This window comes from Aquarana catesbeiana, linkage group LG04, assembly GCF_042186555.1.
Source record: "Aquarana catesbeiana isolate 2022-GZ linkage group LG04, ASM4218655v1, whole genome shotgun sequence".
In the NCBI taxonomy this organism is placed as follows: domain Eukaryota; kingdom Metazoa; phylum Chordata; class Amphibia; order Anura; family Ranidae; genus Aquarana; species Aquarana catesbeiana.
In genome coordinates, this window is record NC_133327.1 from 361,714,406 (window position 1) to 361,727,878 (window position 13,473).

Genomic DNA, 13,473 nt, shown 5'->3' on the forward strand with positions numbered 1-13,473 from the left:
CATTACTGAAACAAAATGTAAATATAAGAAATGAGTATCTAGTTTTAGTGCCTATTTATATGGGAATGCTTCTGAGGGGGTTTGTTGTACACAGCTCTGTGTAAGAGTACAAAGCTATGTCATTCTCAAACAATACAAAGTAAAAAGGGATGGTGCACATGGGGAGGAGCCAGCATCAATCACACTGGGCTGTGAAAAAATTTCCAAGCCAGCATATACGCATTTACTGTGCAGGAAGCCTGCCACATAGCATATACTATCTACTTTTGATGCATATGAATTTAGAGCATATAAAAACCCAAGAACAAAAATGAAAACTATTGGAGCTTACCAGCCCTTAGATGTGGTGGCTGCAATTTTTTTTCCCCCTTAAACTTTTTTCCTTTATTTTAACTGAGCAGCCTTGACATCCTATAACTTCCTGTACTCTGTTTCTGTACTGTTATCAGCTCATAAAACTTCTGGATAGAACAGCTCTTTGTTTTTTGCACTTGTCGAAGAGATGTACTAAAAAACAAGTATTGGTATATTTAAAGGCTAGCTACATCTTTTGCAAAATGTTTCACCCATATTTAGGGCTAGCACTGACTGGGCTGCTTTATGCATTGCCCAGGACCTAGTGCTTAATTCCAGCAATTCAAACTGAGGAGGGGCATATCCATTTCAGCCCAATGACAACTATACAAGGGCAGCAAGTTTCTCCTAGCTATCCCAGAATTAAACCAAACAAAATACTCCCTTCTTCTCTACATTTCAATGTGTAAGCAGCAAGGTTTCATTCAAGGATACTTTCACCTTATAAAAAATAAATAAATGCACATTTTTTGAAGTTAAAAAAAATTTGCATTTATTTTGTTTATTGGGAGCCTGCAAAGCATTGTGCTCACAATCAGCAGATCGTGGGTGCTATGCAGGAATCTTGCAGACTCTGTATGAAAGCTGTTTGCTTGTAGCTCTTACTAGCATTCAGTTACACACTGACAGGAACTTTCAATGAACTACCACAGCGCTCAACAGCACAGGGTTAGTTCATTGAGAACTATAACCCGACTGCTGCAAAGGCTGTCGGTAGCTATAGTGTCCCATTAAGGGCCCTTTCACACTGGGGCGGGGTCGGCAGTAAAGCGCCGATATTGTAAGTGGCGCTTTACCGTCGGTATTCGGCCGCTAGCGGGGCAGTTTGACCCCCCGCTAGAGGCTGAGAAATGGTTAAAAACCACCACAAAGCGCCTCTGCAGAGGCGCTTTGCCGGCGGTAAAGCTGTGCTGTCCCATTGATTTCAATGGGCAGGAGCCGCGAAGGAGCGGTATACACTCTGCTCCTTCACCGCTCCGAAGATGCTGCTAGCAGGACTTTTTTTTCTGTCTTGCTAGCGCACCGCTCCAGTGTGATCAAAGCAGCGGCACTTTCCGGTTGGTTTGCAGGCACTATTATTAGCGCAATAGCACCTGCAAATTGCCCCAGTGTGAAAGGGGCCTCACAGAATACTATGAACGAATGACACAGCCGGGTGGGCAGAGCCCCACACAGCCAATTTTTTTTTGTTTTGTTTTTTAGAATTGTGACAGCAGACACAGGGAGAAGATCCCTGGTCTGCTGTCATGGTGGGGATCGGGGGGATGTGGGGGCAGCTGCAGCACTAACAGGTTATACGTTACACTCTCAAAACCTCAAATATTAGGGAAAACACTTACAGTCTTGTGTCCATTCTGGCATGCCACATGTAGCGCTGTTTGTCCCATTGCATCTTCCACGTCTACATTGCTGACATGCTGTACAAGGTCGTGAAGAAGCTCTGTTCGCCCATTTACTGCTAACCAGTGAATCTTAACAAAATAAAGGAGAAGCTTTCAGTTAAGAAAAACAAACTGCACACATGCCCATTTTCTTTAATAGCCGTCTTGAAATCACTTATATAAAAGACAGACAATCTGTTAGAAAGGAAACACTGAGGCTGTCATTGTTGGCCTCTCCTTAAAATGATAATGCGTCTCTATCCTGATCTGCCACTTGCTTTGGGTCAGTGTCTTAAAGTTTTGAAGCCAGTGCATCAACATAACAGCCAGGTAAACCAGCATTTTCAGTGATAGCAAGCACAATATTTCTCCAATAAATCGTCCTCCACTGGGACGATTTACCCTTATTTCACACCTGACAAGAAACTCCTTACTACTGCTTTAATGGAAATTGGAAAAAAAAAAAAAAAAAAAAAAAAACAATGGGACTTGCTGAGCTTCAAAAAAATTATTTTCAAACACTAAATAACTTTCCCAGGGTTTAAGGCAAGGTAGCTAACCATATGATATTAGGCCACAAAAAATACTTACAGCAGTAAGTCCTTCATTGTTGCAAATATTGACATCTGCATTGAATTCTAGGAGTTTGCTCATGCATTTCTTTTGCCTGTAAAAAAAAAAAATAAAATAAAATATTAATTTTAAGACGTTCCATTGATGTAATGATTAATGATATTATTGTGTGAAATCCCAATGCATATCTGTATTGAAGAACATAAAAAAACTCTCTTTGTACCAAAAGCTTTATACAAACTATTTGTACCAAAAGCTTTATAAAGCTCTTTACAGCAGATTTTGAACAACCTGACAAAAAAAAAAAAAAAGAAGTAGAAACTGGGTGGTTCCAGCCTGTACAATAAATCTAGGTGTCACCCAGCTGCTATCATGAGCACGATAAAAAATTTGCCTAAACTGTAAAAGCATACCCATTTCGAGCAGCCAAATGAAGAGGTGTGCATCCCGAAATATCCTGATAATTTGGATTGGCTCCTCTTTTTAAAAGCAGAACCAAGCACTCCACTGATCCACAGCTACAGAAAAAAAAAAAAACACCACCATTAAAAAAAAACATAGAAAGTATAAAAAGAACAACAAAAAAGGTCAGAAATGACAGAATCATGCTACTAAAATAGCTACACATTATACAAAAGCTACTTACTGCTCGAAGATACAATCAAAGTGCAAAATTCAGGTAATTGTGCTGAATAAACATTTAGAGCATTGATTCTCAGGATGAGAGTTGCTGGCTTCAACAGAGAGGTCGCCAAGACTTTTTATTTCAATAACTTTTCAGTTTAGTGCATTTCATTATTCTTTTTTGCTAAAATGCAAGTTCAATGCACATACAGCTTTTTCACTGATCTGATGTGCAAGATAGGCATGACCTAGGCATCACATCTGTGGGAGTGAGAACTGGATGTCATCTGTTACAAGTGTGTAACAATTGTTGAGGGGAGGGGACCACATAATTACCTATTTGTATAGAAAAAAAAAAAAAAAAAAAAATCTATGCTGTTCATGACTAGGGATGAGCTTCGAGTTCGCCGAACAGCGAACAATTTGGGGTGTTCGCAGCAAAATTCGAAATCCGTGGAACACCCTTTAAAAGTCTATGGGAGAAATCAAAAGTGGTAATTTTAAAGGCTTATATTCATGGTATTGTCATAAAAAGTGTTTGGGGAGTCCTGCCCCAGGGGATATGGATCAATGCAAAAAAAGTTTTCAACCAGCAAAGGAGTGACACATTCAAGCAGGTGGTTTCACTACCTGCAGAGTCCTGTGAAGCGATTCTACTGCTGAGGATGTGGCCTTTTTGCCATGTTACAGTAAACAGAACCATTTGCTTTTTCTCTCTACATAGCGAGGTGACTATTCAGATATAGAACATTCCTGAGCAGCCAGTTGCCAGGTCTGACTACTATCAAGTAGGAGGCAGAGGGTATGCCTAAAGCTGGCCATATATGTATCAAAATTCATCCGGCTCAACAGGGACTGGCCCATTTTCGATCCATGTATTGCTGTTTCCGTTCATGAGAAGTTGATCTAGCGATCAACTTCTCATGAACGGGACTGCTGAAAATTTTCATTTCGATTAGTGCTGCAGCACTGATCTGTGTATTCTCACTGCTGGGAGGAGGGGGGAGACAGACAATACCGCTGTCCAAAAGGTGTCTGCTTTACTACTTCATCCAAAGTGTAGGCACTCTAATACAGGGGGTGTGTTACTAGCCAGATCATCAAGTGAAAACAGAGGGGAGAAAAATGAATGCAGCCAACATATATAGTGATTGGTTAACTGCAATATATAACATTTTTGGTTACGGGTTTAATACTGCTTTAATGCCTTGTTTACACTTATGGGGCTGACCACAATTTCCAGGAGACTCAGGAGCATTTGCTGCTAACAGCTGTGGGTCAGAAACCCTATTCAAAGAAATAGGAGACTGGTGAATGAAGGGCCCTGGAAGCAGACTTTCTTTGATTGGCGCATCCCACCTGCAGCTGTTAGCAGGAAAAGCTGTTAGTCGGCCAATGTGCAAGTGTAGATGAGACCTTACAGTCTTCGAAAATGTCAGTGGGACCATTTCAAGTCACATCGGAAAAGAGAGTGGGTAGAAATGGTCAACTGCGGTCCATAAATCTTATCTGTGTTGATTGAACTTAGATGTAGTCCCTTATCTCATCTACACTGTTTAGACATCAGGAGCATTTAGATCACTGATGTCTCTGTATAGACCACCTGTCTCCACTTGCGGTTAGACTTTCACACGGATTCTCAAGACCATGAAATCATATGGAACTCTTTATACTGATCAGTTGCAGGTCCGCTGTGTTCAGTAAAATCCTGCTTGCTGCATTCTTTGTGCAAAAAAACAAAAACAAAAAAAACAAACAAAAAAACACACACCTTTCAATTAAAATGAATAAAAAACAGGGTTGTGTTTTTGAAGACGCGTGTCCTTTTTTTCACAAGTGCAAAACATATGAGTTTAACACGTTTCTGCTATGAAGCAGTATGAAAGGAACCTTACTGTCAACAAATGGGAATATCAACCATATTGTGACAGTAAGTGCAAGGAAAAAAAAAAAAAAAATCCACAGATGACAGCAAGTACACAACATAAACGCACAGGTAGGAGGGACTAAGTATATACATAAGTGCCTAATAAACTATGAACACTAGGCATTCCCATGAATAATTCCATGGTCATCATTTTAACTTAACTCTAAAATTGATGAACTGTTAAAGGATAAGCTTTATAACACGCTAAACCCGTATTTAGAATGTAACGTGTTACAGTGCAGCATCTCCCCGTACTCCCCTCACCCTCCTCCCCAGATGACAGTGGGCAGGGGACCTTTTCTCCACACCCGCTGTCATAATGTAAAAACAGTGCGGCTGTGCAGGGCTCTGCTCACATGGCTGCCTGATTCATTTACAGAGTTCTGTGAATAACCGAACTATAAGAACTGTCAGCCACCGCAGCAGACAGCATGTAGTTGTCAGTAAATTACAAGGGGGGCTGGTGACAATTTAGGCGTTTTCCCAGTTTACAAAGCACATGTCATTTTGAGTTCACAAATATTTGTTACTTATTAAAAAGTCTTTCTCAACTTTTTTTTTTTTTATTTAAAGTGTTACTAAACCCATGAATATATGAAAATAGTTCATCCACCCCACAGTGCCCACAGCTTATAAAATCTTCTTTTTACATTAAAATACTGCAACTATATACCTTTTTGGATGATCTGTATACCACGGTTACATGACATACTGCACAGTTTCTTCAGTGCTGAGGGTTCAGGAAGGAGGAGATTTTCATTGCATCCTGTATACACACCCACATGTGTGATGTCAATATCATGTGACCTGCCTAGCTCTGAGAACAAGAAACTGTTCCCTCCAGCATAAAAGACACAACTAAGCATGTGCAGGTCGGCTACCCTGCCTGTGTTAGCTGGCCTTCCCCAGATAGACAGTGCAGGAGGGGGAGGATCTGTGCATAAAGGATAAAACATGCTTTTTACACACTGCAGATGATTAACCCCTTAAGTTCCACAGTGAGTATAACAAGCATGCTATGCTGCATATACAGACTGATTTTACTGTTTTGGGTTTAGTAACACTTAAAGCGGGGGTGCACCTATCTATCGTTTTTTTTTTTTTAGAGTTCATTCACAAACTTTTCTTCTCAGCATTACATACTCACATATTGTGTGTAATATGTCCGTCTGTGTCAGATTTCGTCGGAAAGAATAACTTATATTATTCACTGCAGGCCGTTTCCATCTTCATTGTGGGCATTTGAAGCCCACAAGCATTTATTTCCTGGATGTGGTGAATGCTGTGCTCCCAGCATTCACCGATCGTTCCCGCATATGCTCAGTGGCATCCTGGGAAGCCTGAGACTAGCTCCCAGAAGTCTGGGAGAGGCTAGAAACACGCCTACTCCCACGGGAGGAGAACCAGGAAGTGCAAAGAAGAATAGAAAAATAAAAGGTAATTACGGCGATTTAAATTTTTTTAAATGGCATGTCAGCATCTAGGCAAGGAAGAGAATACATACAGATATTGTTCAAAATTTGGGAGGAACCCCACTTTAAATGATAACTTTGCTCATATTATGTCTGTGTGCACTAAAATAAGTTATTTTTACCTGAACGTTTAGCTTTGATCAATATTTGTGTAAGAATAGTTATAAATACAAAACAATAATACAATCTTTTGACTAAAAAGGTCCTCTGCTTGCAAAGGGGGGGAGTGTTCCAGTTCACAATGTATACGGGAATTATTGAACAGGCAGCTAAAGAGTTAATGTACAGGTTTCTACTGCCTTGAGAATATTCCAAGATGGAAAGTCTCAGCATGCTTGATTACAGTGATGTATAAATACAGCCTTTTAAATCAGCTTAGGGAGTCACTGATGATACCCCATTCACATTCTGAACATTAGTACAATCACTCATGAGTAAGAAGTATGTACTAAAAATAAATCCTTCCAGTGTGTGTCTAGTACAACCAGTTCTGCAGGAAGCCACACAGTTTATTTATATGGTTAGGGTCAAATATTACCATGGATCTCTTTGAATTGTAAAGATACTTCACAGAAGTATGTAACATACAGTATTTCAGGGATGGTGCCCTTTTTTTAAAAAAAGGATATTATAATACACTTCATCAATTAAAGCACACTTTAAAAAATAATTATTCCCATGAATCAATAAAGCACAGATCAACATTAACAAATCACATTTGTATTTTGAGTAAAAAAAAATAAATACATTGCATCACTCTTGCTTTGATTGATGCCTAGATGCAAAAAGGTTACATTTAGCAGTGTCAGCACACCTTTATTTAAGTTTAAATGCATTTTGAATCTTTTTTCCAATACTGTAATCCAAGTACAGCATTAACCACTTGAGCACCAGCCTGTAATTCCCCTTTGTTACCAAGATGGTTTTCAGAGCTGTGATAGTTTGACCGACAATTACTCCGTCATGCAATACTGTACCACAAGGAATATCAATTTTTTTGAGACAGAACTTTCTGTCTCAAACGGTTACCCGTAGAGTAGTATTAAGTTGTATCTGTTTATCTACAGCCGTCTTACCCCTACATCCAAAGTGCAAAATTTACACAGAATCTCTTAGTTCTGAAAAGCAGGGGGTGGAGAGCTGAAGTTACACCAGTGAGGAGAGCTGATTGGAGGGAAGGGACACACCCACTTTCACACAGGAACAAAACTGAGGCTGTCAATTAAGGATGAGCTCCGGCGTGTTCGCATGCTGCACGTGCCGATCCCGCCAGGAAGTCGGCACGGCGCAGCGCTAATCACAGGCAGTGAGACATTTCCCGATGTGTGGCTGCAGAGCTCGGGAAATGTCTCACTGCCTGTGATTAGCGCTGCGCCGTGCCGACTTCCTGGCGGGATCGGCACGTGCAGCATGCGAACACGCCGGAGCTCATCCTTACTGTCTATCAGCTGGAGTTTCCTGACCTGTAAGCATTTTTCTCTTGGTGTCAGGAAAACTTGTCAGAAGTAACCGATGCTTATAGAAGAGGAAAGAGGCAGCAGACAGAAATGTGCACATTATAGAGGGATATACTTTGTTCACGTTTCATGTCTGAGGTTTACAGTTTGTATATGCAGTAAAGCGTGCTCATTATACTCACTGTGGAATCTAAAGGGTCAATCCTGTGCATTGTGTAAAAAGACTCTTTGATCCTGTCTTCTCTGATCCTCCCCTTCTTCCACAGTCCCCAATCTATCTCCTGATAGTACAGAGGCTAGAGGACAAGCTGCACATGCTCAGTTTGGTTTGTATTCCTAGAGAGTTTTTTTTTTTTTTTTTCTTGGGAGAGTGCATGTGATCAGCACTGTTCAAACAGAGGGTCAGGGGTACTGTAGCCTTATAGGACAATCAGTGCAGAATGAAAACTCCTCCTACAAGCTTTTATCAGACACTGATAGAAGACAAAAGATTACTCTAACTGCTGATGAAAAAAGGTAGCAGTTTATATTTACTATGTTTCTGTGTTCTGTGTACTGTGGGAGACCAGACATAGTGAATGCAGGGTCCTGGGTTTAGTAATACTTTAATTTCTGTTAAAATAAAAATGGCAGAATAGTACAAAAAAAAACCAAAATGTTTTTTTTTTTTTCTGGAAAGTAGAAACCCCCAAGTGATCTATTTTTTTCCCTAATGAGGGGATTAAACACGGAGCTTTCTAAAGGTGCACTAGATATTTTGGATGTACAGGTCATACACAGAGGAAGAAGGAAGTGAATGGGTTGATGTACTGGTTACATACAGTGCCATTGTGGAGATGAAGGTGTTAATGTTTAGATGAGCAGGATAAGGGAGGTGAAAGATTAATATACTTGAAAAAATTAAAATCAATCCCTGGGACACAGTAACAGAATGAATAAATCTGCAGCTGCTGAGCCATTCATTCTTCCCCCGCTGGTAAATACACTATCTCTCTCCTTCCAATGTTGGAGGGATCAGCACAGTAAACAGTATCATGTGATTGCTGTGATTAGTCACATAGTACCAAACCCCTCGGACTGGTTAAGTACAGTGTCTCTGTGTAACCAGCCATCTAATGACACCTGGGTACACAGTAATCACTGGGCGGATCAGCCACCCAATGGCTATTTATCCAGTGCTGTTCATATAAATGGTTATATAAATGGTCGCTGATCCACTATTGAAAAAAATATACAGCGGTACAAAAGGGGTTAAACTTATGGCACTGCAGACAAACACTGCAGCTTGAAGGTGGCAGTGTTCATGTGCAAGCTGAAGGATTTCATTTTTCTGAATGAAACCTCCAGCCTGCATTTAATCACCATGTCATAGCTGACTAATTGGTTCCTGGTCATCAATGGAGACCTGAGCTGTGGCTATGAGATGGCCAGTGGTAAGGAGTTAAACAAATCTTAAAAAAAAAAAAAAAAGAAAGGAGGAAGAAGATATATATGTGGTCACTGCCGTACACATATAATTACAAAACAAATGCACACTGATATGATTATTTCAATTAAAACTAAACACCTGTCAATTTCTTTCAGGCCGGGTTCACACTGTAACCTGCTGCGGATCGCACAGGAGCGCTGTGCATCCCTGTTCCCTATTTCAGGGACGAATCAGGGCCGATTCAATGCCTGAATTTGGCCCTGAAACAGAGCCAAAGACGCACAGCGTTTCTGTGCACTGCGCTCCGCAGCTGCAACGGAGATATGTGAACTGGCTCCATAGAGAGCCAGTCACATTCTCCTTCTATGCGAATTAGATGCGGGGAAACCCACATCTAATTTGCATAGGTGTGAACCCGGCCTTAGGGTTTGATAAAGTGGGGAGGTTAGCACCTCAGTCATATTATTGTGTCCCAACAGGAGAAATTTCACATCCATTCCTGGTGACCATGCAGAAAATGAGGGGAATCTCATTTTTAATGGGGCATATTTTTAACTAATAGAGTAATATTTATCCAAAAGTAATTTAATAACTTTACCAAAATGTACTTGTTTGTTTTGCTTGCTGTACCTGAAGAACACATTACACAGTTTCACACAGAAAACTTTTTCCAAGTTGTAGCTTGCACTGAAGCTGGGTTAAAAATAGGGTTGTCACGACAGCACTTTTTTAAGACCGAGTACAAGTACCGATACTTTTTTTTAATGTCACATGACAGTGTTTTTTGGGGGGGTTTTTTTACAATTTTTTTTTGGGACAGCAGAACGGAGGGGGACACGGAGGAAAACTGGAGGGGGAGAGCAGCAGAACGGCGGAGGACACGGAGAAAGAAAGGAGGGGGACAGCAGCAGAACGGCGGAGGACACGGAGGAAGAAAGGAGGGGGACAGCAGCAGAACGGCGGAGGACACGGAGGAAGAAAGGAGGGGGACAGCAGCAGAACGGCGGAGGACACGGAGGAAGAAAGGAGGGGGACAGCAGCAGAACGGCGGAGGACACGGAGGAAGAAAGGAGGGGGACAGCAGCAGAACGGCGGAGGACACGGAGGAAGAAAGGAGGGGGACAGCAGCAGAACGACGGAGGACACGGAGGAAGAAAGGAGGAGGACAGCAGAATGGAGGGGACAGCAGAACGGCAGGGGACACGGAGGAAGAAAGGAGGGGGAGAGCAGCAGAACAGCGGGGGACACGGAGGAAAGCAGGGGGACACGGAGGAAAGGAGGGGGACAGCAGAACGGAGGGAGACATGGAGGAAGAAAGGAGTGGGACAACAGAACAGAGGGGGCATGGAGGGGGACTGGAGGAGGATGCAGTGACAGTCAGCGGTGATCGTGTGTGGGGGAGTTACAAGCACCGATCACCGCTGTATACATTTCACTAAAGCAGCTGAAAGGGGGGGGGGAAACTTGTAACACCCCCACTCACAGATCACAGCTGACTGTCCAGGTATCGGGTGAAGTATCGGGAGCATTTGCCCGAGTACAAGTACTCGGGCAAATGCTTGGTATCGGTGCCGATACCGATACTAGTAATCGGGACAACCCTAGTTAAAAGGATGTTATAGAGTGCCTTGAAAAAGTATTCATTCATACCCCCTTGAAATTTTCCACATTTTGTCATGTTACAACCAAAAACGTAAATGTATTTTATTGGGATTTTATGCAATAGACAAACACAAAGTGACACATAATTGTGAAGTAGACGGAAAATGATAAATGTTTTTCAAACTTTTTTACAAATAAATATGTGAAATGTGTGACGTGCATTTGTTTTCAGCCCCCCTGAGACAATATTATTATACATCATTTACATAGCGCCAAAAGTTTACGCGGCGCTTTACAATGTAGAGGGGGGACAGCACAATTACAGTACAGTTCAATACAGGAGGGCCCTGCTACCAGAGCTTACATTCTAAAGGGAGGGGGTGGTGGTACAAAAGGTAATAGATGCCGGGAATGATTTGATGGGGGTGGCTCGGGGACAGTTGTTAGGTGGGTGTGGAATAGGCTTCACTGAATAAGTGAGTTTTCAGGGATCTTCTAAAAGGCGGACAGGTTAGGGGCTGATCAGATATACCGGGGCAGGGAGTTCCAGAGGCTCTGGTGAAGTCCTGAAGGCGAGCATTAGAGGAGGTAACAAGGAAGCTAGAGAGCAGGAGGTCCTGGGAGGAGCAGAGGGGACGATTTGGGTGATATCTGCAGACGAGGTTAGTTATGTAGCTGGGGGCGATGTTGTGGATGGCCTAATATGTTGTAATTAGCATTTTGAATTTTATATGGGGGGGTAGGGGAAGCCAGTGAAGGGATTGGCAGAGAGGGGCAACAGTCATTGATCGGTTAGTGAGATGTATTTGTCTAGCAGCAGCATTCATAATAGACTGAAGGTGGGATAGCCTGCGTAAGGGTATGCCATTAGGGAGAGAGTAGCAGTAGTCAAGGTGGGAAATAATCAAGGAGCGAATAAGTTGCTTTGTGGCATCATTAGTCAGGAAGGGTCGAATTCTGGAGATGTTGCGGAGGTTAAGGCGGCAGAGTTTAGCCAGTGATTGGATGTGGGGGCTGAAGGAGAGGTCAGAGTCAAGAATTACACCCAGCACCCTGGCATGTGTGGAGGGACCAATGGTTGTGCTGTTGATCTTAATAGTAAAGTGATGGGGGGGGGGGACCGGGAAGGAGGAAATATAACAAGCTCAGTTTTAGAAAGATTGAGTTTGAGAAAGTGGTATGACATCCATACCGATATGTCATTCAGTAAGTTTGAGATCCGTGGGATCAAGGGGGTGAGTTTAGGAGTGGATAGATAGATCTGGGTGTCATCGGCATAGAAGTGGTATTGGAAGCCATGAGAGGTTATAAACTGGCCCAGGGAAGAGGTATAGAGCGAGAATAGATGTGGCCCAAGGACGGAGCCTTGGGGTACCCCGATAGAAAGAGGAAGAGGAGATGGAGTTGTAAGTGACACTGAAAGTGCGCTGAGATAGGTAGGAGGAGAACCAGGATAACGCAGAATCACGGAGGCCAAGGGAGTGTAGTTTGCTGAGGAGGAGTAGGTGGTCAACTGTGTCGAAGACAGCAGAGAGGTGTAAGAGTACGAGTATGGAGTAATGGCCATTGGTTTTAGCAGTTAGTAGGTCATTGGTGAGTTTTAGTAGGGTAGTTTCAGTGGAATGTTGTGGACGGAAGCCGGACTGTAGGGGGTCGAGAAGGTTGTTGTCCGTGAGGTAGAGACTTTGGTCATGGACAAGGCATTCGATGAGCTTGGAGGCAAATGGGAGCAGGGAGATGGGTCTTAAGTTATTCATACAGGTGGGGTCAATGAGGGTTTTTTAAGTATGGGGGTAACCAGTGCATGTTTGAGCGGGGAAGGAAAGGTGCCGGAGGAGAGGGAGAGGTTGAAGACGTGGGTTAGAGAGTTTAGGATAGAGTAGGAAGGTGGTCGCAGTAATTGTGAGGGAACAGGGGGTGAGGTGGGCCATGGAGAGGAGTTTATTAACTTCATTTGTGGTAACTGGGCAGGAGGAGGAGAGTATTGAGCGTGGTGTTGGACCTGATGTGTTGGGTAGGGGAGGAAGTTGAATGCTGGATATCTCCTTGCGAATTGTGTCGATTTTGCTTTTGAAATGGTTGGCAATAGTTTGTAGAACCACCTTTCGCTGCAATTACAGCTGCAAGTCTTTTTGGGGATGTCTCTACCAGCTTTGCACATCTAGAGAGTGAAATGTTTGCCCATTCTTCTTTGCAAAATAGCTCAAGTTCTGTCAGATTGTATGGAAAGCGACTGTGAACAGCAATTTTCAAGTCTTGCCACAGATTTTCAGTTGGATTTAGGTCTGGACTTTGACTGGGCCATTCGAACACATGAATATGCTTTGATCTAAAGTAAATAATTCCATTGTAGCTCTGGCTGTATGTTTAGGGTTGTTTTCCTGCTGGAAGGTGAAGCTTGGCCCCCAGTCTCAAGTCTTTTTCAGACTCCACCAGGTTTTCTTCTAAGATTGCCCTGTATTTGGCTCCATTCATCTTCTCGTCAGCTCTGACCAGCTTCCCTGTCCCTGCTGAAGAAAAGCATCCCCACAACATGATGCTGCCACCACCAAGTTTCTCAGTGGGGATGGTGTGTTCAGGGTGATGTGCAATGTTAGTTTTCCGCCACACATAGCGTTTTGCTTTTAGGCCAAAAAGTTTAATTTTGGTCTCA

General features: G+C 42.6%; 1 protein-coding gene across 2 annotated transcripts in view; it reads right to left on the reverse strand.

Annotated features, from left to right (window-relative positions):
• The window catches only part of HACE1 (HECT domain and ankyrin repeat containing E3 ubiquitin protein ligase 1), a 160,367-nt gene that overhangs the window by 132,085 nt on the left and 14,809 nt on the right, over positions 1 to 13,473 (reverse strand). For both annotated transcript variants that reach the window (XM_073627003.1, XM_073627002.1), the window contains exons 4-6: positions 2,723 to 2,827; positions 2,328 to 2,403; positions 1,695 to 1,826 (exon numbers count right to left, since the gene is read on the reverse strand). In XM_073627003.1, the coding sequence (XP_073483104.1) occupies positions 1,695 to 1,826; positions 2,328 to 2,403; positions 2,723 to 2,827 (313 nt within the window). The remainder of the gene's footprint in view (positions 1 to 1,694; positions 1,827 to 2,327; positions 2,404 to 2,722; positions 2,828 to 13,473) is intronic.